Source organism: Salvia splendens, chromosome 21, assembly GCF_004379255.2.
Source record: "Salvia splendens isolate huo1 chromosome 21, SspV2, whole genome shotgun sequence".
Taxonomy (NCBI): Eukaryota; Viridiplantae; Streptophyta; class Magnoliopsida; order Lamiales; family Lamiaceae; genus Salvia; species Salvia splendens.
Genome location: NC_056052.1, coordinates 4,138,662 through 4,166,577, shown reverse-complemented (window position 1 = coordinate 4,166,577; position 27,916 = coordinate 4,138,662). Strand labels below are relative to the sequence as shown.

At 40.6% G+C, this 27,916-nt stretch overlaps 3 protein-coding genes across 3 annotated transcripts; all 3 read right to left on the bottom strand.

Moving 5' to 3' along the window:
* Window positions 1-3,320: 3,320 nt before the first annotated feature.
* On the bottom strand, window positions 3,321-5,282 carry LOC121785240 (F-box protein SKIP2-like). Its single transcript, XM_042183623.1, has one exon. The coding sequence runs from the start codon at window positions 5,154-5,156 to the stop codon at window positions 3,552-3,554; it is 1,605 nt and encodes a 534-aa protein (XP_042039557.1). The 5' UTR covers window positions 5,157-5,282; the 3' UTR covers window positions 3,321-3,551.
* Window positions 5,283-9,237: 3,955 nt separating this feature from the next.
* LOC121784048 (F-box protein At1g47056-like) lies at window positions 9,238-10,883 on the bottom strand. Its single transcript, XM_042182232.1, has one exon. It carries the CDS (start codon window positions 10,791-10,793, stop codon window positions 9,402-9,404), a length of 1,392 nt encoding a protein of 463 aa, XP_042038166.1. The 5' UTR covers window positions 10,794-10,883; the 3' UTR covers window positions 9,238-9,401.
* Window positions 10,884-18,092: 7,209 nt separating this feature from the next.
* On the bottom strand, window positions 18,093-21,316 carry LOC121783829 (probable LRR receptor-like serine/threonine-protein kinase At4g37250). Its single transcript, XM_042182005.1, has 2 exons — window positions 19,493-21,316; window positions 18,093-18,841 (listed from the first exon to the last, which is right to left on the bottom strand). Exons 1-2 carry the CDS (start codon window positions 21,207-21,209, stop codon window positions 18,174-18,176), a joined length of 2,385 nt encoding a protein of 794 aa, XP_042037939.1. The 5' UTR covers window positions 21,210-21,316; the 3' UTR covers window positions 18,093-18,173.
* Window positions 21,317-27,916: the final 6,600 nt, after the last annotated feature.

The following is a 27,916-nucleotide window of genomic DNA, read 5'->3' as shown; positions in this document are numbered from 1 at the left end:
GCCAAGTATAAACCTATACTCGCACACCTCGCGAAAGCCATCGAACTCATGGAGCACTGAGGGCACGAGCTGAGTAGACGTAAGAGGCGCAGCCTGCGGGGGAGCTGATCCAGACGCAGCCGTCTTCCCTTTGGCCTGGGCTTTGGCAGGCTTGTTGCCAATGGGACGTCTAAAAGTAGACGTAGGCGTGCCGGAACTCCCTTCCGACTCAGTGTTGAGATCCACAGGCGATGGGCCGCTGCTTGTGTAATTGCCAGTGGCGGTGTTCTTCGTCCGCTTTGCAGCTGAGGATGCGGCCGGTATCCCTCTGTCGAACTTCGACTTGTCCTTCAAGATTAGCCAAATGTTGTAGAACTTGAACTGCTCGTACTTCGACTGGTATGTGGCCATCGACTTCTGGATGACATCCTCCATGCTCTCACTGCTGGCCCTTTCGTCCCTGAAATTCGTGTAAATATCCTTGAAGTAGTTGACATGGAGCTTGATCTGATCCCAACACTTGCGGAGCTGATCCTTGCTCTGCTTGTACGCCCAACTCGCCTTCAATCTGATCCCACATCCTGCCCTGAGCCACCTCCATGTACTCCTCCATGGTGTACTCCTCCATGGTGCCCTGAGACGTCTGGTTTTTGAAGTTTATCGAATCCTCCGATATATCGACCCAACCCTGAGCCACCTTCATGTACTCCTTCATGGTGTAGTCAGTACGCTCCACGGCGTACTCGTCGTTGGGATAGTTGGATGGGAGTGGGACTGGGACGGCTGACGTCTTTTCCTTCCGCGCCATCTTCTTCTTCCTCCTCGGCGGCTCAGGAGCAGGAGGTTTCCCACAACTCGACTCCATGTCCTCAAGCCGGTAGGTGTCGGTGTTGAAGAACAGATCGAACTTAGAATCAGAAACGAAAGTGGACCCTACAGATCCAGGAGTCTTGACCCGATAGTCTTCGTGGTCGGGCCAATGGGCGCTGCCGCCGCGCCTCCAAACATCGGCATATCGTCGTTGACACTATACGGGTTTAGGAATTGACTCGGATCCATTTCTTGAAAGTGTGAAAGTGAGAAAAGAGAAGAGAAAGAGAGTAGAGTAGGGAGTATTGTGTGAAAGTGAGTGAAAAGTGAATGGGGATGGAGTATTTATAATGTTTTAAAGAATTAAAGAAAAATTAAAATTGAAAACGCATCAAGATCGGGCACGCCCCTGCAATGGGTGCCCGATGCATCGCCCGATGCATCGGGCGACCGACCCAGACCACCGATATTTCGGTCGTCCCACTCGGGCGCCTGCAATGGTTGGACGAGGACGCCCGAGGACGATTTTGCCCGATCTCCTCACCATTGTGGATGCTCTTAGTGGCCTTAAAATTTTTAATGAAGGAACATATATTATTGGTTGTCACATGTACGATTGTTTGTGGCATTCATATTGAAATATTATAATTTGTGAATAATTGTAATATATTTTTTATATTTCAATATTAATAAGTATTTACATTATCTACATTTTTTATTTATAATTTTTGTATAATTATATTTTTTTTCCTTTCATTTAATTAATTTGTCTCACATCAATATTTAAAAATATCTTGGTCACGAGTGTGATACTAGTCTAGTCTACAGGTATAATGATAAAATCGAATAATTATACTAGTATTAATTGGATTTCATATATGCTTTAATGCTTATTACTAATAAAAGTTTAAACTGGTATGTTAGAACTAAATTTGCTTTTCTTTCTTATTCTAAATTCTTCGTTTATCTTCGTTTCATATTTTTTCCAATCTCCCATCCTATTTCGTGAAAAAATTATGGGATGCTTATAAGACAATAAATTAACTAAAAGAAGCGTGAATAATAGAATTAAATAAGACGGTCAACCTATTTCGGTAGGAATCGGCCTACCACCAGCCACCCATATACTACTCCTTCCGTCCTATGTTACTTGCATTTTTCATTTTAGGCTGTAAATTTGTGATTGATTTTTTAGTATAATTAAATTAGAATTTTAAGTGTAATGAGACATCACATAATAAAGGAACTCTTAACTTAATCTAACATATTAATTAATTGCATTAATTCTAACTTAAACTCTAAATAGTGTAAGACCATCCACAACGGGACTCGCCGGCGTCTCGCGTCTCGTCTCAGCGAGACGAGACCCCGGCGAGACGCGTTGCAGCCTCCATCTCGTCCCGTCTCGTCCCGCGTCTCGTCGCGCGTCTCGACTCGCCGAGCCAGGAGACGAGCTGTCTTGCCACGAGCCTAGGCGACGTGGCGCAGCCCGGCGTCGTGCGTGACGCCCACTCGCCGGCCCGCGAGTGGGCGTCGTCACGTGCTGACGCAATAAATATTTTTTTTAAAAAAAATTCGAATTTAAATAAAAAAAAATTTTGTAACGGTATTATTACCGTTTTTTTTTTTTTATATTTTTTTTGTTTTTTATTAAATTTTTTACTCTATAAATACTCCTAAACCCATCCTCATTTACGCACAACTACACATCTATTCTTCCTATCATCTAAATTTTCTCTCAAATTTTCGCTGAAATTTTCATAACCCAACTCAAGATGTCCGGCGACGGCGAGGGAAACTATGGCGGCTCCGGCTCCGGCGGGTGGGATCTCAACTCATTCGGCGATTGGGAGAACATGATCAACACATTGGACACACTTATGGTGGCGTACATGACCGCCACAATGGCGGACACTTCCCGCTTCTCGCACTCCCAATACGCGGCCTGGTGGAACGGAATTGTGCATATGGCAGCACAACTTGGCCTTCCGACTCCCCCTCAACCTCGACCGCCTCCGGAGGATGATTAGCCCTTCCGATTAATTTTTTTTATTTTGTGTGTTTTTTTATTTTGTGTGTTTTTTTATTTTGTGTGTTTTTTATTTTGTTTTAATTTTAATAAAGTGTGTTTGTTTAAATTGAATTGGGTTTTAAAAAAAATTATAAATTAAATTGAATGAATAGTAATTAAGAGACGGTATAGAGACGGTTAAGAGACGGAGCGTTGCAGGTTCCGTCTCTTAGTTAAGAGATGGAGGCAAAAAGGACAGTGGGGCCCTCAAATAGTGCCCAAATAGTAGTTAAGAGACGGTTTAAGAGACAGCGTTGTGGATGGCCTAAGGAGTTTGTGACGAGCCGAAAAACAATAGTGCAAGTAACATGAGACGGAGGGAGTATTAAGTAGTATTTTAAACCACAATAATTAAAACGTACTGTAACTAAATACATTAAATAGTAAATACTCAAACACACCCAAAATAGTTTCCGTAGGTATAGGACACAGCTTGTTAAATGAGAGAAGAAAATAGCACTAGAGAACTGTAAAATATCAGGAAAAATCTGTCAATTTATTTTTAACCAAAGAATACCCACAATTACCAGAGAAAGATCAGGAAAATACATGGTATATTTAAAAGCAAGGCAGAAGACATTGAATTCATTGGAAATTTCTACAGAAAAAAGGATATCAAGTCACCATACAATAGAGTAGCAGGTTTACACAGATACAAAACTCTGCAATGTTATACCACTACACAACTCAATCATGTGCTATCATTTGAACTACCATTACCGTTTACTAACCTCTGGAAAGCACAGGCAGCAATAGTTCTTCCAGCCAAGAGGCTGAACCTCGACTTATTGGATGATCGGGCTCCATTACTCGTTGATCCGTGTCCATGGTCATAAGTAGTTACTTGTGCCAACTCCCCTCTATACTCCGCCTCCGGTAGACCTGCATTGCTTGTGTTCCAATCTATTCTCGGAAGCTCAACCTCGTCCACGTCTAAATTCACAGCCAACGACTCCCTCCTCGCCCTGAGCTGATCCACAATCACACTCGACACTCCTCTACACTTCTTGACCTTGATCTTCACCAGATTTGGGCAGCCAGTAGCAAATGCCTCAATCCCAGAATCTGTAATACGACAACCCTTTATGCAGAGTTTCCTCAACGAATTGCATTTAGCAGCAACGCACGAAATCTCAGCATCTCCAATGGTATCACTCCCGCAAAGAGCTAATCTCTCCAAGTTGAGGCAATTTGAGGCCACTGCTGTCAAACTCGCCGTCGTTGGATTCACCCCAATAAGCACCAACTCCACGAGATTCTTGCTATTCTTGGCAATAGCAATCAATCCCTCATCACCTATCCTATTAGTTCTCCAACCATCAATATGGAGCTTCCTCAAAAGCTTACAGTTCTCAGCAATGGCAGAGATCCCATCATTGGAGCAATCAGGGGTCTTAACCAGGTGAAAATTCTCCAAATCAGGGCACTTAGAGATGGCCATCAATCCGGCGTCGTTCACCTGCAGCCTCTCCAAATGAACCTCCGTTAAACAATTCTTCCTCCCTGCCACCGCCTCAAGCAATCTATCCCAATCCCCCAAACACCTAATAATCTTCAAACTTTTCAAATTCTTCGATTCAATTACCAAAGGCGAGAAACATTGGCCGTTATAGAGCTCCTTAAGCGTGATTGACCTAAGCCTAGAACTGGCAATCCCGGGCCCAATCGACTCGGCGGGGAAGCCGTTGTCGATTCCTCGTAATCGACTAACAGAGAGCTCTTCAAGCGAAGAGCAATTATTCAACAGCGCGTTCATACCCTTAGCACCGAACGAACACGAGCTACAGGAGAATTTACGCAGATTTTTGCAATTTTGAGCCAAAGCCAACATACCTAGATCGGAGATTTCGCGGCATCCGCGGAGCTTGATGCGTGTGAGGCTATGGCATCGTTGAGAGATCAACGCCAACGCGGCGTCGTTAATGCTGGTGGATTTGCGGTCGCAACGGAGGGCGAGTTTGGTGACTGAATCAAAGCGGGTGAATATCGAGGGAAGGAATGGCGCGGAATCGGCGGAGGCGTTGAGGGAGAGGCGGTGGCGGCTCTGGCCGTCCACGGCGAGCCATCGGCGGCAGACGAGAGAGCTCCTCTTCCGGTCGCCGGAGCTCAGGCATTGGAAGATTAGGGCCAGGCATTCATCGGGGATCTCGGACGTGTAGTCCGGTTCCTGATTCGAGGAATCAGCGTCGGGAGGAGGCGGGGAGGAGTTGCGGTGATGGTGAGGGGAGAGGCTGAGATCGGCAATATAGGCCGAGCCACCGGAGGAATAGCCGTAGGAGGAGGTGGTTTGGCCCATTTTCACGATGGCTCGTTGATGACACGCGCCGCCGGATGGTGAGAATCGAATTAGGTGGTGGAGAGGTGGTTTTTGGGAGAATTCAATTTGGAAATTATTTGTGGCTGATTCAACTAAAAAATTGAGGGGTTCAGTTCAGGATATTAATGGGAAAATCATATTTGACCCGTCAAAAGCGTGGTTGTGGGGGCTTCGTGGTGGGCGGCGCGTCGGTGCCACGGCCAAGACGATTGGTACATTTGAAAATCCAATTTCATGTAATTGCGCTATCCATGAAAATATGCTATCAACAAAGCAAATAATCTTTAACTTAATTAAAAAGATTTATAAAACCTATTAAAATATCAATAAAATCTGGATGAATGGAATCGGATTATTACTTAAACAAAATAAATTAAAATATAAAGGAAGAATTTTATTATTTCTTTATGTCTATTTTAATAAATAATATTGGAAAAATGTTCTAAATTTGCGGCTGGACTTGGAATTTTAGAACTGAGGAACAATTCAACTTGTTGTAAACCGTCTATGGGACGACGCCGACTTGGCGTTGACAAATTCCCCAAACGTATGCGTCTACTAAAATCAACTGACTTCGTCTCTACAGCCTTCAAATTCTCTTTTTCAATTTTCTTCACCATTCATATTAGTCGAAATATTACTGGAACAGATTAATCAACTTCTGAATAAGTGTTATTCCATGTGAATACTTATATTTATTTTCTGATGAATAACTACTCCTATTTTATTTATGTATTTTTATTATTTTATAATATACTAAATGGATCACACAATTCACTACTTCTTTATTTTTATTTTATTATAAATTAATATATACTCATTCCGTCTGCTATTAGGAGTCTCATTTATTAGCGCTACGAGTTTTAAAAAATGTTAAAAAAAGTGTGTGGAAAAAAGTTAGTGGAATAAGAGTCTCACTTGTTTATATTAGAGCATCCACTACGCGGCGCGCGGCCGTCGCAGAGAGACGGATCCGGCGCGCGACTCGTTGCGAGGAGCCGTTCCGTCCCGCGCCCGTCGCCAGCGCGTCCCGTGCCTGCGAGACAAGCAACGGGGTGTCTCGCCACGCGCCCTGGCGACGTGGAGCGCCACTGTGTCGTGCGTGACGCCCACTCGTCGGCCCGCGAGTGGGCGTCGTCATGTGCTGACACAATAAATCTTTTTTTAAAAAAATCGAATTTAAAAAAAATAAAAAAATTTCTAACGGTAATATTACCGTTTTTTCTTTTTTTTTCTAGTTAATATTTTTACTTTATAAATACTCCTAATTCATCCATATTTCACACACAACTACACATCTATTCTTCCTAAATCATCTCAATTTGCTCTCCAATTTTCATCTAACAACACATCACAAGATGTTCGGCGACGACAACTCCGACGGTGGAGGCTCCGGCGGGTGTGATCTCAACGCGTTCGGCCATTGGGAGACCATGATCAACACACTCGGTGGTTCCGATTCGTCGACGTCGGGGGGTACCAACCACCCAATTTTGACGTGGATGCATATATCTGTCCCTCCGCCCCGTGCTATTCGTAGGGATTATCCCAGATTCAGGAGGATTTTCCCGTTGATCCCACGCCGGGAGTAGGCCGAGGCGGTGGAAGCTCCAGATCGGAACCCCAGGCGGGCGAGGAGGAGAAGGAGGAGGAGGAAGAGGATCTAGGCCGGCATCCGTACAGCAACCTCAAAACGCTGGCGGTGTACAACGCCTGGGTTACCGTCTCGTACGATCCCATCGTCGGGAAGCAACAACTCCGGAAGTGTTTTTGGGAAAAGGTCTGCGAGCTCTACCACCAGATCAAGCCGAAAGGCTCCCGCAAGCGCATATTTAAAATGCTCCGCTCTCACTTTGACCGAGTCGACAGACAGGTCAAAAAATTCTGCGACATCTACTCGACCGAAGCGGCGCCACGGGAGCCGACATTCTGAGGGCGGCTTTGTGCGTCTACAACCAGGACACCGACAAACAATTCAAATATGTTGATGTTTGGCAGGCTGTCAAGGAAAGGTGGGCCGGCGGTGTCCGCTCCAGCTTAGACTCAACCTCAAAGCGCACGAAGCACAAGACGAGTGGCCAATACTCGTCTGGTGACACCGATGAGGGCAGCGGCGGACAAGAGGGTGCACCGGAGGAGTTTGTGGGTACGGTCGACGATGACTGGGGATCCAGCCGTGGGCGCCGTCGGCCGCAAGGGACGAAGGCGGCGAAGGCGGCTAGAGCGAGGAAGGGCTGAGGCGAATCAAGCCAAGCGCGCTCGGGATCGGGCTCGGGGGAGGCTCGGACACCCTTATGGCGGTGTACATGACCGCCACAATGGCCGACACTTCCCGCTTCTCTCCCTCCCAATACGCGGCCTAGTGGAACGGAATTGTGCATATGGCAGCACAACTTGGCCTTCCGACTCCCCCTCCACCTCGACCGCCTTCGAGGGATGATTCGCCGGCGGAGTAGTTTTTTTATTTTCTTTAAATTTATATTTTAAATTATGCAACGTTTAATTTTTTAGGATTTTAATTGTGTGTTTTTTTATTTTATTAACTTTTTAGTTGTATTTTTATTTTATGTGGGTGTTTTTTAATGCAGTGTGTTTTTAAATTGAATTGGGCTGGAAATAAAAATAAAAAATGAAATTGGATGAATAGTAATTTAAGGGACGGTTAAGGGACAGAGCGTTGCAGGTTCCGTCCCTTAGTTAAGGGATGGAGTAAAAAAGTATAGTGGGACCCTCAAATAGTAGTTTAAGGGACGGTGGATGGACATCATAGTGGATGCTCTTATTTTAAATGAAATGTGAGTGGAATGAGTTAGTGGAAGGTGTGGCTCTATTACCATTTATGGTAAAAGTGAACCGGGACTCCTATTCGCGGGCGGATTAAAATAGAAAAATAGGACTCCTCTTCGCGGACAGAGAGAGTATGTAGAAGCATAATTCACATTCTATTGATTTTGATTTACATTTTCTAAAATCTGAATCGGATCAAAGTAAAATAATTAATAGTGACGAATGCAATGTTTAGAAAATAGAGTACTCTGTAGCTTTTATTTTTCGATTGAAACAACTGCAAGTATAGTTTTAATACTTTCTCATTTGCATACTTGCGGTCTTCATATTTTAAAAATATTTTTTACAGATGTTTGAATTTTAGTATACAAATCAACTCTTTCCTCTCTCCTCTTTAATTCTTTTATGTTCTTCATTCTTGATTCTTCCCTTTAATCTCTTGTTTTATTCATTCTGCTATAATGAACGACTCAGTCCTTGCACCAATTACTCATTATATTCAAGCATTACCTTTCCATTTTGGCCAACTAACACACGTATATGAGTGACCCATTTCCAATATGGTATAACATGATATCGGGCCCAAGAGTGTCTTTGTTGCAAATGTAGAAATCCGATGATCATTTCGGCCCATGGAGGCCTATTGAAAACCCTTCTTGTCCCACTCGATAAATTGAGGATCATAACTCCTCTATAAATGAGTGGATAACTTTCTCCCTTATAGGCCCTTTTAAAAGGGTTAGTGACTCGTTTCTAACATGGTATCAAAGATGTTTTTCTTTGTTGTAAGTGTAGAAGTCCGATAATCATTCTGGCCAACACATTATGGGGGCGTATTGAAACCAGTAGTCCCACAAATTGGTGATTCTGACTCCTCTATAAATAAATGAATAACCCTCCCCTCTTATAAAGCCTTTAAATAGGAGTTAAGTTTTACATCCATAAAGCAAGCAAAATAAAAAGTGCTAAGTTGAAAAGCGAAGTAGATTCAATCAAGGACAGTGTATCTATGAGCAACAAAAGTTTATGTTCTTGCCCGCTTCGAACAACAATCCACAAATAGGTTGTAGGTTACATGCACTCGTAATAAATAAGATCTCAGTTAATGAATAAGGTTCCTTGCACCCAAAAGCATACTGGATAAACAATAGTATCAAATACACTATAAGAAATTATGCTAAGTCTATCATTCTTACAGTCTATCCAATGACATTAGGTAACTCGTGAACAAAGACAAAAAACATACCATTCACGATCTACCCATCCCTTAACTTTAAAATGGTGATAAAACAAGAGTAATGGTAAGGTTTTGTTCACAAAACTCATTTCCTTCTAGATATCGACCACAATATAGTAGCATAGTTGGAGAATATCCAAAGTTACAAATCAATATTTAGCAAGTCAATCCACCCCCAAGATGAAGAATACATAACCCCTTCACAAGAGATAATTTCTCAACAACAGAATCGCATAAAATGTGAAGGCGAAAAGGATCGAAAAAACCTTGGCACGAACCATCTTAGCCTCAGCCTCATCCACACACAAATCCACAACCAACGATCCCCTCCTCTCCCTCAGCATCTCCACCACTCCCCTCGACACCCCTCTACACTTCTCCACCTTAATCCTCACCAAATTCGGGCACCCGTTAGCCACCGCCTCGATCCCCGCATCCGTCACCGAACACCTCTTTATACACAGCTTCCTCAACGCCATGCACCTTGATGCTACGCACGATATCTCGTGATCCCCGACCGTCCTGCTCCCGCACAGCGCCAGCGTCTCGAGCTTTTCACAGCTCGAGGCGATGGCGGTTAAGCTCTCCGAGGTAAGGCACACGCCGACAAGAACAAGCTTCACTAGGTTGGCACTGCTCTCCGCTATCGCCATCATTGATGAATCGCCGATGTGGTTGCTCCGGCAACCGTCGATGTGGAGCTTCCGTAAGAGCTTGCATTTGTTTACAATAGCGGAGATTCCCTCGTTGGAGAAATCCGGAGCGTTTGCTAATTTGAATTCCTCTAGACTTGAGCATTTGGAGATTGCGAATAGCGCGACGTCGCTCACCTGGATTTTCTCCAGGTGAATCTGTTTGAATACGTTGTTTTTACTCATGGCAGCGCGGATTATTCCGTCCCAATTCCCCAAACAGCTTGATATCTTTAGATTTGTGAGGTTCTTTGATTCGGTGACTAAGCGGGAGAAGCATTGCCCGTTGTAAAGCTTCTTAAGCTTGAGTGATCTAAGGCGGGGGCCCGCGACGCCGGGGTTGAGTTCATAGCCCTCTCCGTCTTTGATTCCGCGCAATCGCTTGACGGAGAGTTCCTCGAGAGAGGAGGAGTTGTTGAGGAGTGCGGACATGCCCTTATCTCCGAACGTGCACGAGGTGCATGAGAATTTATTTAAAGATTTGCAGTTTTGGGCGAGGGCGAGGATGCCGACGGGGGAGACCTCGCGGCATCGGCGGAGGTTGAGGAGGGAGAGGTTGAGGCAGCGCTGGGAGACGAGGATGAGGGCGTGGTCGTTGATGCTGGTGGAGGTGCGGGTGCAGTGGAGGGAGAGGGAGGTGAGGGAGTCAAAGCGGGTGAGGAGGGAGGGGAGGAGGGCGGTGACGCGGGAGGAGGCGTTGAGGGCGAGGCGGCGGCGGTTCTGGCCCTCCACCACGAACCAGCGGCGACAGACGAGGAGGCAGTTGGTTCTGTCGGCGGGGGAGAGGCGTTGGAAGATCAAGGCGAGGCATCCGTCGGGGATGGCGGAGGAGAAGTCTTGATCTTGAGGGGCCGACGGGTCGCCTAGGATGTGGCCGTGGGTGGAGGTGGCTTGCCCCATTTCCGGATTGTGTTAGGATGCCACGCCCATAACACGCACCGCCGCGGTGGGGAGGGGGAATGTGGTGGTTTTTTTGGGGGAGAAAATTGATTTGAGTTTTTGATGGATGGGAATTGTTGTCTGTGGTTTACTAGAAACGAAATGTAGTCCGTTAAAAACGCAGTTATGGAGGAGGGATTATTACCATGTATGCACGTGTCATATTGTGACGGAGCTAAGATTTACTTTATAATAGTGAAATTGTTGTTATTTTGATTAGTGATGTTAGTATACAAATAAACGTTCAAATAAAAAAGGTAAAAAACATTCACTCTTAAAGGTTTTATTAGGCAAATTGGCTGCATTTCTCTAACTCGTGTTTAGTTTGTTGGGGATGCATTGAAGATTCTTTATCGGAGAATACATAGAATGATTTCCAAAAGTTCATATAGTTCAATGTAGAAAAAATTATACTATTATAATGTAAATTGACAGACAAATTGTTCTGATATAGCAATTCTAAGCATGCTCATACAGATCAGATATCTAGATGAATGCTTGCAACCTTAAATTTTCTAACTGATTTTCTAACTAATTCTCTTACTTGAGGTTTGAAAGAGAAAATATCCCAATGATCATTTCCAAAAACTCCAAAGGTGGGAGTTTTAAAATTCAAAATTTTTTATTCGGTTCAGGATTGTGGTCTAATCATGTTTCGCTTATTTATATGGAGTAGTAGTGAGATGGGTATGGTTATCGATCCAAAGAGATAAATGATAAGACTTATCCAAATCTCCTTTTAATCCCCAGCCAAGTCCATCAGCACTACATAAATACTAATATAGAAGAATAATCAGATCATAAGAGTTAAAATATTATATAGATATCGAAATTCTCATATTGGAATTTCTAAAATTGCTCCCCTCTGTTTCTTTGTGATATGTCCTCTAGAATTTGTTAGAATTAATATTGTCCACACTGTATTCAAACCTGGAGTAATGATAATAGACTGAAAGATTCGAGGTTCAAATCATCTGGTGGAGTGACGAGAGTAACAAGCATTCATCTAAAAAAAGAAGATATGCAGTAGTAAAATGCATCCATATGATTGTAGGTGTATGCCTAGGATCCTTTGTTCAGATATGATGTGTGTCTAAATGCGTTCTAGTCTAGATAATTTCGTGAATAAACATGTAATTTTTGAAAGAAACTTTATGAGGTCATTGATCGATTTTGATTCATAATTTAAAAGTTATATCTATATACTATACTCCCACTATCTACTCATAGTCCCGTTTATGGAAAATCCAGTATGTGTAATTGGTGTTGGTGTAGGTGTAGTATAATAGAGAAAAAGAAAAAATGGTGTAAATATTTGCATCAAATAGAAATGTAGTAATTAATTTTGATGAGCATACCAAAAATAAAAAGAAAATATTTTTTTTATAAGCGGAATAAATATTTTGCATGTAATTATCAGATAATTGAAACTTGCGGCCAGCAATGTAGCTGCAAAGACCGTCTGATGATGCCATGTGTGTAGTGCCGTGTGTGTGCGCAGTGTCATATTTGTCCAAATTTAACATAAATTAGTATGTAAAGCCTCTATCAATCATCCAAATTGTCCAAAAATACTTTAAAACAAAATTTACGAAGCATAACCCCTATCAATATTATTTTCTGCTTCCGCTCCTGCATTTGATGCAACAACACCTCGCTTTCGTCCAACAACTCTGTTAATCCAGAATCCGAATGTGTTGTGCATGCCCTAAATTAAGAATCTAAGATCCCTAGAATCTATCCATTCCATCTTTGTATTTAATGTGTGAGGTCATTAATCGTTTTAATATTAAATAAAATGTGATATACCTTTCAACATGACCGAATCTTGGATTCAATCAATTCAATTGAATCAATTACAAATCCAAATTACACAAGAGGTTGATAATGAGTAAAACTTAGAAGAATGAATCAGGAAGAAAATGATCAGAGATTTTATTCAACAATGGAAGAGCTCAAATCAACTGAATGACTAACTTCTCTCTCTCGATTCATGCTATTCAAATAAGGGAGAGAAACTATTTTTATACATCAGAAACTAAGCAAGTGAACAAGAGCTTCCCTTTCTTGATTGGTTACAACCGTTATGAACTAACATCAAACGACTAGTTTCCTTTCTCCTTGATCAAGCTCTACTTATTCTTTGATCAAGTTGGTCTCTTCTCCTTTTGATCAAGCTGCAGCTCCACCGTAGCTTATGCCTTGATCAAACTAGAAAATTACAAATTGATCCTTCTAATCCTTTTAGTCTTGCAGATATGCCCCAACACTATAACAAATCTCCACCTTGAGACATATCTAGACAAGTTCCCGATCATCCTTGTTTCCTTTCCTCCATCATAGCTGAATCAGATTCACCAATTCCATGCAATATTTCACCTTTGATCCAGGCAGAATTTTTGTGAGCATATCAAATGCATTCTCTTCTGTTGCAACCTTTTCAATCTTCACAAAACCCTTATCCACTTCATCTCTTATAAAATGTAGCTTGACATCCACATGCTTACTTCTTTCATGGAAGGTTTGATGTTTTGACAGACATATTGCATTGTTTGAGTCACATAACACAGTTAGTGCATCCTGGGCAACTCCAAAATCAGAGCATATTCCTCTCAACCATAGACTTTCATTCACTGCTTCGGTTAAGGATATATACTCGGCTTCGGTTGTTGAGAGTGCCACTACTGACTGGAGGCTTGACTTCCAGCTCACTGCAGACCCATACAAACAAAACACATATCCAGATTGTGATTTCCTTGTGTCAACAATAGTCGCAAAGTCAGAATCACAAAACCCCATCAGATGCTGCTCCACCCTTTTTTCATTTCCATCAAATAGAATTTCATATCCTTGAGTACCATTTAGATATCTTAATATCAATTTCAAAGAATGCCAATGTTCTAGACCAGGGTCTGCCATGTACCTACTTGCAACACTTATAATATGACTGATATAAGGCCTTGTACACACCATGGTGTACATGATGCTTCCCACTATATTTGCATAAGGAATCTTATCCATTTCTTCTCTCTGATCTTCATTTTGAGGACTCTGATTGGCACTGAGCTTGAACTGTTGACTCAGAGGAACAAACATTGGCTTGCTTGAGCTCATTTGAAACTTTTCAAGGACACTATTTATGTAATCTTTCTGTGTCAGCCATATTCTTTTCTTTCCTCTATCTCTTATAATCTCCATGCCAAGGATCTTCTTTGCATCTCCCAGATCATTCATTTCAAATTCAGTCCTCAAATCAGACTTCACACTCTCCACCTCTTCCTTGTGCTCAGCAGAAATTAGCATGTCATCTACATATAAGAGTAGATAAGCCACAACAATCCCATTCTTTCTTTTAATGAAGACACAGTGATTATAGAGTGATTTTTCAAATCCTATCTTCTGTATGAATTCATTGAATCTCAAATACCACTGTCTTGAACTCTGCTTAAGACCATAGAGGCTTCTCTTTAACAAGAACACTTTCCCTTCATCCCCTGGTTTGATAAATCTAGGTGGCTGCTCCATGTAGATCTTTTCCTCCAGCTCTCTATGAAAAAATGTTGTTTTGACATCTAGTTGTTGCAATTCCCAGCCTCTGTGTGCAACAATAGCAAGTAAAAGTCTGATAGAACTGTGTTTTACAATTGGGGGGAATATTTCATTATAATCCACTCCCTCATTCTGAGTGTAGCCTTTAGCTACTAATCTAGCTTTGAATCTAATCTGATTGTTGTTGAATGCTTCGATTTTCTTCTTGAAAATCCACTTACAACCCACTATCTTTTGATCATTTGGCCTTAGCACTAGAACCCATGTCTGATTTTTATACAGACTGTCTATTTCTTCTTGCATGGCCAGTAGCCACCTGTCCTTCTCTGGACTCCTGATAGATTCCTTATAAGTTGATGGCCCATGAAACTCCATTTCTTCAGCTACAGCCAGAGCATAATGCATCACATCAAAATCATTGAATCTGGATGGGAGCTTAATGTTCCTTCTGGATCTATCTCTGGCTATCATTCTCTGTGGAGGATCGGTGCTGTTAGCATCATCAGCAGGTTCTTGATCAGTGATCCCCTCTGAACGATTCTGTCCCTCAGTCATATTTTCCCTCCACCTCAAAGTGAACCTTCTGAACCTCTTTATTAGCAAAAGACATTTCTGATTCCCTGAAAACCACATCCCTACTGATGATCACCTTTTTATTTCCTTCTTCATAATACCACAGTCTGTATCCTTTAACCCCCTTTTGATACCCTGGCATCACACATCTGAGGGCTCTTGGCTCTAGCTTCCCTTGCTTCATATGCGCATAGGCTCTACATCCAAAAGGTCTGAGCCTTGAGTAGTCCCCACTGGAACCATACCATCTGCTATCAGGTGTCTCATTGTCAATGGCAGAAGAAGAGCACTTGTTTATGAGAACAGCTGTTGTGGAAGCTGCCTCAGCCCAGAATGGCTATGACATCCCAGAGGATATCAACATACATCTCACTCTTTCAAGGATTGTCCTATTTGCCCTCTCAGCAACCCCATTTTGTTGTGGTTTGTGAGGAACTGTCCTATGCCTTTTGATTCCTCTACTTTTACAGAATTCATCAAATTCAGAGGATAGAAACTCTAATCCGTTGTCAGTTCTGAGGCATCTCAATGATCTTCCAGTTTCTAACTCAACCTCTACACACCATTCCTGGAATCTTCTAAATGTCTCTGATTTTTCTTTCATGACAATAATCCACAACTATGTTGAAAAATCATCAACAAATGATAGAAAATACCTGCCTCCTCCAATGCTACTGACAGGTGTTGGCCCCATATGTCACTATGCACATATTGGAGGGGTTCTGTTGATGTATGTTTACCCACTCCATATGGCATTTTCTTGCTCTAGCCTAAAATGCAATCCTCGCAGGATCCAACATCTTTGTTTATCTCAGCATTAGAGACTTCAATCATACCCATCTTGGCAAGCTGCTTGATGGATTGTTGTGCAGAATTTGCAGATCCATTTATGGCTTCTGCTTGGAGATAGTATAGTACATTATTTCTGATGGCTTTCTTCATTACTTGGCCATTCTTTATCACCACCAAACAAAGTCAGCCTATATCCCTTCTTCTCAAGCAAACCAAGTGAGATTAGATTTCTCTTGATGGATGGAATGTATCTGACTTCAGTGAGCATTCTCAAGCATCCATCATCCATTTTGAGGCATATATTCCCTACGCCCTTCACCTCACAGACATGATCGTCTCCCAACAAGACTGATCCATCTGACTCTTTTATATCAGAAAACCATTCAAGGCATGATGACATGTGGAAGCTACAACCTGAATCCATAATCCACAATTTTAAGATGGGGCCATTCTTGACAACATTCAAGGCCCTTGCCTCTTCAACCTCCTCTGTCAAAGCTACAGTCACCTCTTCTTTATCTGCCTCTGCTTGATTCCTTTTCCAGGCATAACAGTTCTTTTTAATGTGTCCTGGTTTCTTGCACCAGTGACAGCTCCTTGACTCCTTTTGTTCTGAGTCCTTTTGAGGTTTTGCTTTCCACTTGTCGAAGCCAAGTTTCTTGAACTTCTACTGCTTCTTCCCAGTTGCCTTGATGTTAAGGCTCTCGGCCGCTTGATCAAGAACTTTTCTAGAGGATTTTTGTGCAACCTTCAACTTCAAGGCAGAGTATACTTCCTCCAATGTCACCTTCGAATCCTTACCCAGAAGTATGGAGTCTTTGAATTGCTTGAAACTTTGAGGTAGGGCATTCAAGAGCATCAAGGCTTTGTCCTCGTCCTTGATAGCGTCGTCCACGCTTTCAAGATCATCAATGCACTTTCAAAATTCCTCCAGTTGATCTGCGAGATTTCTTGAATCAGAGATTTTGAAGTTGAACAGTCTTTGCTTGAGGTGGAGCCGATTGGAAATTGATTTCTCCATGTAGATCTTTTCTAATTTCCCCCAAACGCCCGCGACATCCTCCTCCTTTTGAACTTCCCTCAAGACTCTATCGCTCAAGCACAACAAGATGGAGCTGTGTACTCTATTTCTTTTAACTTCACCGGATCTTTCTCCCGAGACTCCCTGGATTTCACATAGTCCCAGACTCCTTGCTGCATCAACACAGCTCTCATTTTCAATCACCAAAGACCGAAGTCATTTTCGCCGGTGAACCACTCTACGTTAAACTTCGCCGTAGACATCGTCGATCGCGTCGCCCTTTCTCGTTTCCCACAGGCGGCGCCAATTTGTGATATACCTTTCAACACGACCGAATCTTGGATTCAATCAATTCAATCGAATCAGTTACAAATCCAAATTACACAAGAGATTGATAATGAGTAAAGCTTAGAAGAATGAATCAGGAAGAAAATGATCAGAGATTTTATTCAACAATGGAAGAGCTCAAATCAACTGAATGACTAACTTCTCTCTCTCTATTCATGCTATTAAAATAAGAGAGAGAAACTATTTTTATACATCAGAAACTAAGCAAGTGAACAAGAGCTTCCCTTACTTGATTGGTTACAACCGTTATGAACTAACATCAAATGGCTAGTTTCCTTTCTCCTTGATCAAGCTCTACTTATTCCTTGATCAAGTTGGTCTCTTCTCCTTTTGATCAAGCTGCAGCTCCACCGTAGCTTATGCCTTGATCAAACTAGAAAATTACAAATTGATCCTTCTAATCCTTTTAGTCTTGCAGATATGCCCCAACACTATAACATAAAAAGCAATACACGTATTGTTAATTTCCCTTATCAACAATAAGAGACTAGTGTGACAGTGTAATTCAGAACTATAGGTCAAACAAATGCAGACGCAATATATGAATCCAAGTCATATATTCATAATTAATTTGTATTTTGTCACTACTTTACTTTTCTCCGACATAAATTTTCTCTTTTAGTGGGTGATATTTCTAATACGTTTTCCCTTCACAAGATATGGAAGGGACTAGGCCACTTGGGAGATAATATTGTTTATCCTCAAATTTTATTTAAAGACGAAAATGCATGCACAGAAGCACTGTAAATGAAAAATTCATTTGATTAATTGGTTAGTCATATAATTGACAACATTAAACTATATAAATTCATTATAAGCTAGCGCGTGGCAGTTGAAACAATCTTTTCATGATCTCTTACTTTATAAACTCTTTAAAAACTAAATATAAAATACAAATTATCTCTAGGGAGTTTGGAGCTGTTCAGGGTATTAATTAATGCTATAAGACAAACTTGTGTGTTTGTGATGCAGGGACAAAAAATAAACATGTTTTGTCAGAATCATTCATACAAAAATCTCTACAGAAATTAGGGTCCATTTATCACCACTTGTCATGATCAAGAAAATGAACAAATTGGAAACCTCTCAAGTATTTGAAGAGCCTCTTTCATTTGAGGTCTCTTTTGTGGCATAGGAGAAATGCAACTATACCCTAATCTTAGCAACACCAACAAGGCATCCTCCTTCCCCTCCAGCTCAGCCCGGATCGCCACGTCAGCCGCCCTCAAAATTTTCCCCTTCTCGTTGTCCGCTGACGTGGAAGACAAGATGGCCAATCCGGGTCCCGTCTCATCGGATACGATGACTTTCCCGGTCAACAATTCTAGCAGCACCACGCCGAACGAGAACACGTCCCACTTCGGATGCGGCTTGATGCTCCGCAGGGACTCGGGCGCGTGGTAGGGCGAAAGTCCTATCGCGCTCGAGGTAGGGCTGGGCGTAGCCAGTTCTTGGAAGCTCTCGCGAGAGGCGGTTGACCTCTTGCTCCCGAAATTCCGGGCCGACCCGCCGGCCCTCGAGCCGGCGTTGTCACCCGTGAGAAGCCTCTCGAGGCCCATGTCTCCGATCTTGGGCTCCATGTCTGGGCCCAGTAGAATGTTGCTGGGCTTTAGATTTCCGTGTACGTGCTTCTTCTCGTGGATGTAGGATAGCCCACGTGCCACGCCTTTGGCTATCCTGAGCCGCATTTCCCATGGTAGAGGACAAGGCGAGCATCCAGCTTTTTCTGAAAGTCCACACACACAACCAAAAAGCGCATGTTAGCAACGAAAAGGGCTTGTCACTTTCCATTGGAGATGACATGACAACACTTTAATATTAATACCCAATGCACATACATTGTTACCCTGCTCACTATTGCAATTATTCACTTCAGAAGAAAAGTTGGTTGCACTAGTTATAACTGCTCCACCGTTTAAACTCCCAGTCTTCCAGCAGCGTATGTTAGCAGAGATTTTGACTTTCCACCAAGAGAAAAATGGATGAATTCGCACGCTACGTTACAACATTTATTAAGTCCTATTGGATCCACTGTCAGATCCATTATTTCAATAATTTGTTATAGAAATTGAAATTATTTTGATATACTAATAAGATAAGTTAATGTACCTGTTCGATAACAATCAATCCTATTGAGAAATTACAAAACTATACAAAAACATAAAAAGTTAAAATTGACACTAAATAAAAAACGGGATGGAATCTATCCGACTGTGAAAGAAATGGGACAAATCAAGCACATCGGGACCGTTATAGCTAATGATGATAAATGGAATCAATCCAAATAATAGAATCTTGATTGTGACAATGCATATGCTATAATAAGAAAAAAAAAATGATTTATTTTTACTCAAGTGTAAAATTAAGGGTGACTTACTGTAACGGGCATTGGCGAGGCTACCATTAGGCAGGAAATCATAGATCACAAGCTTCTCGTCGGGGCCCCAATAGAAGCCCCGGATCCGGACCAAATTCGGGTGCACCAATTTCGCAATCACCCGAATTTGAGTCTCGAAATCTTTAAACCGCTCGACGCCGTTTTCGCCCACGCGCCTGACAGCGAGTGTGGTGCCGTCCTCGAGCACGGCCTTGTACATGATGCTTGAGCCCGACGCGCCGAGGATGTACGCCGACGCCTTCAGCAGCGTTTCCACCTCCAGCTCCTTCTCGCCGTCTACGGTTACCAACGCCCCGATGTCCTCGTTGTTGTTGTTGTTATCCTCGAATTGCTTCCCGGACTCTGTGGAGTTCGAGGTTGATTCGCTGTCATCGTCATCGGCATCGGCATTGTTGTGGTGACGTGGCTTTTTCGAGAAAGTCCATTTTCCGAGACAGTTGTGTTTTGCTGAGGTGGACTCCGATGACGCCCAGTCGAACTCATTCGCGGTCTGTTCTTCTGGTTTGGTTGTGTGTTTGGCAATTTTTTTTCTTTTGAAGATGTAGAGGAAGATTATTGCGAGGATTGCGATTCCGGCGACGTCTCCGATGACTATCGCGAGGATCGTTCTGGTCGTGAGACCAGAACGATCCTCGTGAGAGGGGTCTCCGGTTGATGGATTGGATGCTATTGTTTTCGGAATGGCTGCGATCGCCGGAGGAGAATTGGAAGGCGGAACTCCCTCTCCGGCGGGAGGCGGAGACGTAGACGGAGCGAGACACGTGTTTTGCAGTGGCTGGCCGCATAAGTTAGGGTTGCCGGAGAGTGAATCTGTGGCTTGGTGGAAGAAGAGATCAGACGCCGGAATCGGACCGGATAAGTTGTTGTGAGAGAGATCCACCGTCGCATTGGCCGGAATTAGGGAGGCGAATTGCTGCGGGATTTCGCCGGAGAGTCTGTTGTAGGAAGCGTTGAAGTAGGAAATATGGCTGCCGCCGAAATCTGGCGGTAGAGTTCCGTTGATCAAGTTGGAAGACAGATCTAACACTTGAATTGAATCGAATTTCGCCGGAATCGGGCCGAAGAAGTAGTTATTCTTCAGAGAAACAGCTGTTAAATTCGGAGGCGCCGTCAGATTTAACGGCAGGTTCCCTACGAGAGCGTTGTCGGAAAGGTTCAGAAGCCGGAGATTCTGAAGCTTCCCGACGAGCTCCGGGAGGGAGCCGGAGAGAAGATTGTTGGACAAATCGAAGAACTGAAGCTCGGGGGCGGAGAAGAGAGTGGAAGGGATGGATCCATTGATGGAATTGTTGGAGAGATTGAGATTTTGGAGGTGTTGGATCATGCCAATTGTGGCGGGGAGGGAGCCGCGGAGGCCTGAATCCGGAAGGGAGAGGCCCGTGACCCGGAAATAGGACTCCCCGGAGCCCGGAGTGCCGCAGGAGACGCCGTTCCACGAGCACGGCGTCTCGTCATCGGCACTCCAGCCTTGCAGAGCGAGGAATGGATCGGCGGTGATGCTGTATTTGAAGGAGAGAAGGAGGACGCCGTCGGTGTTGAGCCCGAAAGATCCGGCCCGAATAAGGAGAGCCAATGCGAGAGCCCATAGATTGAGCAGATCGAGGTTTCGGGCCCTCATTGTGTTGTGGTTTGAAGGGAGAATTGTGTAATAAGAAATGGAGATCGAAGTGAGATTTAAGAGGGCAGAAGGGACCATGTGGGAAGAACAATAAAGAATCAGGAGGGAGGGGACAATAATGGTTCACCAAAACTTGCTAACTGAAAACCAAAATACTCTGTAATGAGCCATTTATGATTGCACATAATATAATGAGGGGAAAGTACTACATTCAATCATGCTGTCTCCTTTGTGAATTGACATTCAGGTTGTTTTATTTCAGTACATTTGTGGAGATATTATTATAGGCGAAATGGTCTATTTGATGCGTGAACTCAGAAATGTTATATGATCAGTGTTTATGGCATTTACAACACCAGCAGATGAGAATTTAATTAGAATAATAATTTACTCACACTTAAAATTAAAAATGAATATAATTAGATTTTCTAAAAATAAAAAATAAATAGAAAATTTTAAGGAAAGATATGTTGAGATGTGGTTGTTGCTTTTAAAGTAAGGAATAAGGTAAAAAAAAATGGTGTGAGACACATGAACAATGCAGTGAATGAATGAATTTTAGTGATGAATTGTGGGTGAATTTAGATATAAGTTAGAAATAGAATAAAGTAAGTAACAAAAAGAAAGAATAAACTAGGATAGAGAATAAAATTTTGTCCAAAATTGAAATGATATAACTACATTGGAATAACTGAGAAAAGAAAACGACTAAACCATCGCGGGATGAATTGAGTACCTATTATTTCATTTTTATAAATAAAATACCCAGTCCATGTTTCTGAGATGCTACCTAAAGAACATGTATTTTATATTACACCTCATACATATATAGAAATACCAGTATTTGTCGGAAATTTCTTTTAATATATTTTATTCTCAAATGCTAAATGAAGGGTACTAAATGAAAATTGTCTACTGAAATATTTTTAATAATCACTACAAACAAATGTACAATGAGTCAAAATTAACCATTTACTTTATTTGTGTATGCGTAGGTAAAACCATTTTTGCTGAATTCATTTTGATTAGACATAAATTTTAAGAAATATAAAAAAATGAATGAAAAAAATAAGTAAAATGTTAATCCTGTTTTTTTATGTATTAATTTTATAAATATGTAAAATGTAAGATCTATATTTATCAAAAATATTAAAAATTTAATTGAGACATTTAATAGACTGCATCCCAAAATGGAAATATGAAATATTGAATAGGGGATCGGTGGATACTATTTAAAAAAAAAATAGTTGACCGAATAAAAAGGGTTGTTGGATTAATAACTTTTGCATACTATTATTAAAATGGGATATTATAATAATAATGGTGAGAAGTAAGAGGCCTATGCTATTATTTAGATCTTGATCCAGCACATAGCCTATACATGATTGACGAGCAATAATAAAGAGCCCATCAACGTCTTATGTTTGTATAACATGCAACCTTAACTATAGCCTATAAGCATTATGCTATAAGAAATATTGACCTACACATTTTCTCAAACAAACTAAAAAATTAACATATAGTAGTATTAATTTTTTAGATTTTTGTTTAAGTTAAACGAATTTGACTTGTTTGACTTTGAACACAGGACAATATACCTTGAAATAGGGAAAACACTAAACACTACTTTAAGTGAAGGAAGAAACCCATCTAATGATCGATCCAAGTCTGAAAAATACATTTGGATAAATGGCATTTTCTTTTAGTATAAAAGTATATAACTCAAAAAATACTTTTGGTAAAGCAAGCACATCTTGATAGGAAAAAGTTGGAAGAATCTAACATGGAAACTTATCTTGGGACAGCAATGCCAAATTGCCAATCCTCATTATCAACAATGCCTACAAGACTTCTAATTCTTGATTCATTACCAAATTTTCAAATTAAAGAAAAGAACTTTTGAGGACCAAGCCAATGACACAAAAATATCAAATTAAGAGTTATATAAAAATTATATTTGAAATAATTTAAGAGAGAAAGTGCATTAATCCAATACACATACTCAGAAATAATTCCATGGTCAACTTTAAACGATAAATCGGAGTATCATGTGAAAAATTGCAACATATATGCACATATTCATTTTAATTTATTGATTAGTTAAACTTGTTGAATAAAATCAATGGAGAAGAAAAGGTAGTAAAGTAATATGTTTGAATAGGAAGGAAAAAGGTATTCGTGGAAGAAGTTGAGCCATTGAGTGTGCAATATGTTTCATAGTTTATGCTAGTTATATTTTTAATTGGTATTTTTCATTATTGTGCTAAATTTTATGTAGACTGAAATAACCTCAATAATATATATGCACAAAATGAGAATTGGAAAGATAGAGGACAAGTTAATAATTTTGTTCCACTATCTTGGTTCAACTTCCAAAACTGTTAGCTAACCCATTATGGGTTAATAATCAAGGTGAAACATAGATTCCAAGACATGTCATAAAAATAACAGGGCTATAACTAAAGTTGATATAAGTTATAAACACACATTTAAAGCTAGAAAAAAGCTTGTAACTTATAACATAGCTACCAAACGCCCCCTAAACTCTTATAAGGGCTATAATGAAAATAGTTACTTGCAAGTTATTGAGGTTCTGCTCGATAAAAAGGCGTTCGGAGCTTGATTTGATTGGAGCTCGATAATTCTATCGAGGAAACCTTGAGTTTGAAGGTGCTCTGGGCTTGAGAGCTTGTTCATGAATATTTAGTCGAACAAGTATTGCCTTCAATCGAATCTTAAATCGAGCTCAAAATTCAGATATTTGAATGAGCTAAACTCTAGTTGGACAGTATTCTACACACTTTAAGGCCCAAAGTATCTGAAATTGAAATAGACATAGGGTGGGTTTCTACAATTTAAATATTGATCTGGCCCATTTAAGGCCCACCGTCATGATTATTTATTTTCTTCAAAACAAAAAATCGGCCCACTAATTTAATTCCATTCCAATTAATATACCGATGTGTACAAAATTGTGATATTGAAATTAATATGCACAGAATAAAAATCAAAGAACTCGAATATTGTTGGAATTTATTAAAAAATATTTTGATTTTATACCCAATTTAAATTTTAAAGTAATTTTGTATGACATCATATATATACTCCGTCCTATAAAAATAGAAGCTACTTTTATTTACAAAGAAGTTACCCGATGAAGTATTTAGTATCATGCATGTCACGTACCATTTGAAAAAGTTGATTTCTCAAGTTATAAAAAAGGTATTGAAGAAGACTCACTGTTGTTCTAGGCAATTTCTATTAGCAATCAAGGTATTGAAAATTTAACTCGAAGTTGACCATAAATAAGTAAAAATATAAAGTCAATTATTTTCATACATTATAGTTGTGTTAAATCTTGATTGCGATTTTGTCATCGTAGATTTGGACAAAGAAATGTCTTTCATCTACTAGAGTGAAGATTATTTATTTGTCCGTCCCACATATTATTAATTTCGAAAAAGACATTTCATCCATATTCGGGTAATTTTTATTGGACAAGTGTGTTTTGAATGCAAAGCCCGACAATAGTCCTTTTGTTTTGTCAATAGTGATCATTATGTTATGTTCATTCTGAATTCTTGAATGAAACCAGACGGTGTTTTCTGTTTTAGGCAATACAAAGGAAATTTAGAAGTAAAACAATTACTATATTTTATAGCCCTCTAATGAGCAAATTTTGCACAATTATGTTACTTTAGACTTTTAGAGTATGGAGATAAATTTATGCTAGAGAAGTTGCCCATTTTCCAGTGTTGAAAATTTCTTCCTGGTATCGAGGGGTAATGATGACAATTGAGCCAGGTAATTAGTTTTGAAGGTGAGAGAATTTATTATTGCATTAAATATTCACTTTTTATATTGTAGAATCCAGATATTGGTTCTTTCGTATTATTGGAATATGCTATTGTGATGCTATAAGAGCGTCCACTATGGGGGTGGACGCGGCTATAGCCGCGTCTAGGGCGGGTGGGCGGCGGTGGGCGGGCGGCTATAGTGGGGAAGGTGGGCGGACAACTTTTTGGGGCGATGGGGGCGGCGGACGCGGGATAGCCGTGTTCGGGGCGAGCCCGCGGCTATTGAAAAAATAGTATTTTGTATTTGGAATTTGGGGGCTATTGGAGGTGTCCACTATAGTGGCGGAAATAGAATTTTGGGGCTATGGACAAAAAACTGGGGCTATGAACAAAAAATTGGGGCGGGGCTATTGGGCGTGGGCGCCTTATAGTGGACACCCTAACGATATTGGATATATATATAGAGGGTTGTGATCAATTGAGATTTTTTAGCCTAATTGAGAATTGAGATGCATTATTAGCCACTCATTTTTATTAAATGAGTGGTCCAGAATTTACCACATGGAAAATATTTTTACATTAATTAATTGGGAAAGGGCAGAATGGTAATTTCATCATACATTTTATTTAATAAATATTTTTTTATTTTTTTTAAAAAAATTAAAAAAAATTTTTGATTTTTTATTTTTTTATTATTTTTATTTTTTTTGTCAACTACATATACAATTCATGTCAACTACACACATATAATGTCAACTACATATACAATTCATGTCAACTGCACATATATAATGTCAACTACATATATGATTCATATCACCTATACACATATAATGTCAACTATAAGCTGTTGACATTTGATGTGCAGGGCTATTGACATTTGATGTGCAGGCTACACATCGTAGTTGACATCGAGTGAAAATTAAAAAAATTAAAAAAAAATTTAAAAATTTTTTTAAAATTTTTTTAAAAAAATAAAAAAATAATTTTTTTTTTAGTTGTTGACATTTTAATACGAGTTGTTGACATTTGATATTCTGGCTATTGAAATGAAATGACGATAATACCCTTAGTTGATATAATCTACTTGTAGTTGACATTTCAAAATGAGTGGCTGAAAATGCATCTCAATTCTCAATTAAGCTAAAAAATCTCAACCTAACAAGACCCTATATATATATATATATATATATATATATATAGGGTTGTGATCAATGTCGAACCAATTTTAAAGACCGAACTAGAGACCAAATCTGGGCCATTAGATCTAGTTTTTTTGATAAGATGTGCTGCTGTGTAAATTTTTCGGTCTTCATTACAAGCCCATTTTACTTCATTGTATAGGTTTATTACTTCATTCCGTACGTAATACCTTGAAACTACAACATGTTTTTACTTTCTTCCAGTGGGTTTTGAAATGATTCAACATATGTTTCATTTGAATTCATTGACCTGAGTTTTTACTTTATTTACATTAAAAAAATGCAATTTATTCAAGTGCGTTTATTACTTCATTCAGAAACGTTATTACTTCATTGGATAAGGTTTTTACTTCATTCCAGTAGGACTTCACATACTTCATTCCAATAATTTATTGCATCGTTCCATGTGTTTATTACACCATATCAGCGTTGTGGCGGTGGTGATAGATATTGTAGAGAGAAAGAACGGCACGCGACGGCGAAACCGCATTTACGTACTGGAATGAAATAATAATCATACTGGAATGAAGTAAAAACCTACTTGAATGAAGTAAAAACCTACTGGAATGAAGTTAAATCTTTGTAACATGTTTGTATGACTTATTTACCTTCGGATGAATTAAAATAGGCTCGTGATGAAGGCGAAAATAAATGATAAATTTGTGCCTCTCATCCATAAAAAACTAGATCAAAAACCCCTAATTTGGTATGGTTCGGTGGTTCGGTCTTTAAGAGTGGATTTGTGAATAATGGGACTCTAGATATATATATATATATATATATATATATTCATGATAATCTACAAATCCTTTATAATACAAACTATACAAACTTTAGGTGTTGACATTGTTGACATTCCCCAGTGACAGAATTTGTATTAGGCGTTGATATTTGTCACGATCGCATTTTCTAAGGATAGAAAACACGGTTGATCGCGACTAGGGGAGGATGAAAGAAGCATGCAAGAAAGGGGAAACTGTGGCACAACTGAAGCTTGAACTGAAATAACTCACATAGTATATATCAGAGTGCACGATACAAAGAGTGCAAACTCGACTTTTGCACTGCAGCGGAAGAGTCAAGAGTAGATAACGTCGTGTATGGAGACACGTCGCATCCGAGTACTATTCTATCGAAGGATCTTCATCGTCTATGCTCAACATCACCGCCGTCATCACTGCTCAACCTGCACATTTTTAAAACATATGCAGGGCTGAGTACTTGGTGTACTCAGTGGACACGTGCCGAAATCTATTTTCATAACAACTGATTTTGTCAAGCCACTCTTTGAGTGAACTCGGGGGTTTAGGAAAAGTCCGAGAACACTAAACATTTTTCTTTTCCTTTTTCAAAAGCGATCTTTCGATCTATTTTCTTGGAACATATGCCGTATCTGACAAACCCGATTTCACTATCTCTTGTTCATTCATCAATTCATTCATCATTCATCGTTCCTTTCATCATTCATCATATCTTAACATTCAAGTGCCGGGGAAGTGGTTACCTCCCACGGTCACCCATCAATCCATTCCATTCAAGTGCCGGGGAAGTGGTTACCTCCCACGGTCACCCATCAATCCATTCCATTCAAGTGCCGGGGAAGTGGTTACCTCCCACGGTCTCCCATCAATCCATTCCTTTCAAGTGCCAGGGAAGTGGTTACCTCCCACGGTCTCCCATCAATCCATTCCATTCAAGTGCCGGGGAAGTGGTTACCTCCCACGGTCACCCATCAATCCATTCCATTCAAGTGCTGGTGAAGTGGTTACCTCCCACGGTCACCCAT

What these genes read in the sequence shown, in the direction of transcription:
- LOC121785240 (XM_042183623.1), bottom strand. Translation starts at nt 5,156, where the DNA reads ATGGGCCAAACCACCTCCTCCTACGGCTATTCCTCCGGTGGCTCGGCC.
- LOC121784048 (XM_042182232.1), bottom strand. Translation starts at nt 10,793, where the DNA reads ATGGGGCAAGCCACCTCCACCCACGGCCACATCCTAGGCGACCCGTCG.
- LOC121783829 (XM_042182005.1), bottom strand. Translation starts at nt 21,209, where the DNA reads ATGGTCCCTTCTGCCCTCTTAAATCTCACTTCGATCTCCATTTCTTAT. An exon ending in CCTCGCCAATGCCCGTTACA is followed by an intron (nt 18,842 to 19,492) that starts GTAAGTCACCCT and finishes GTGGACTTTCAG; the next exon opens with AAAAAGCTGGATGCTCGCCT.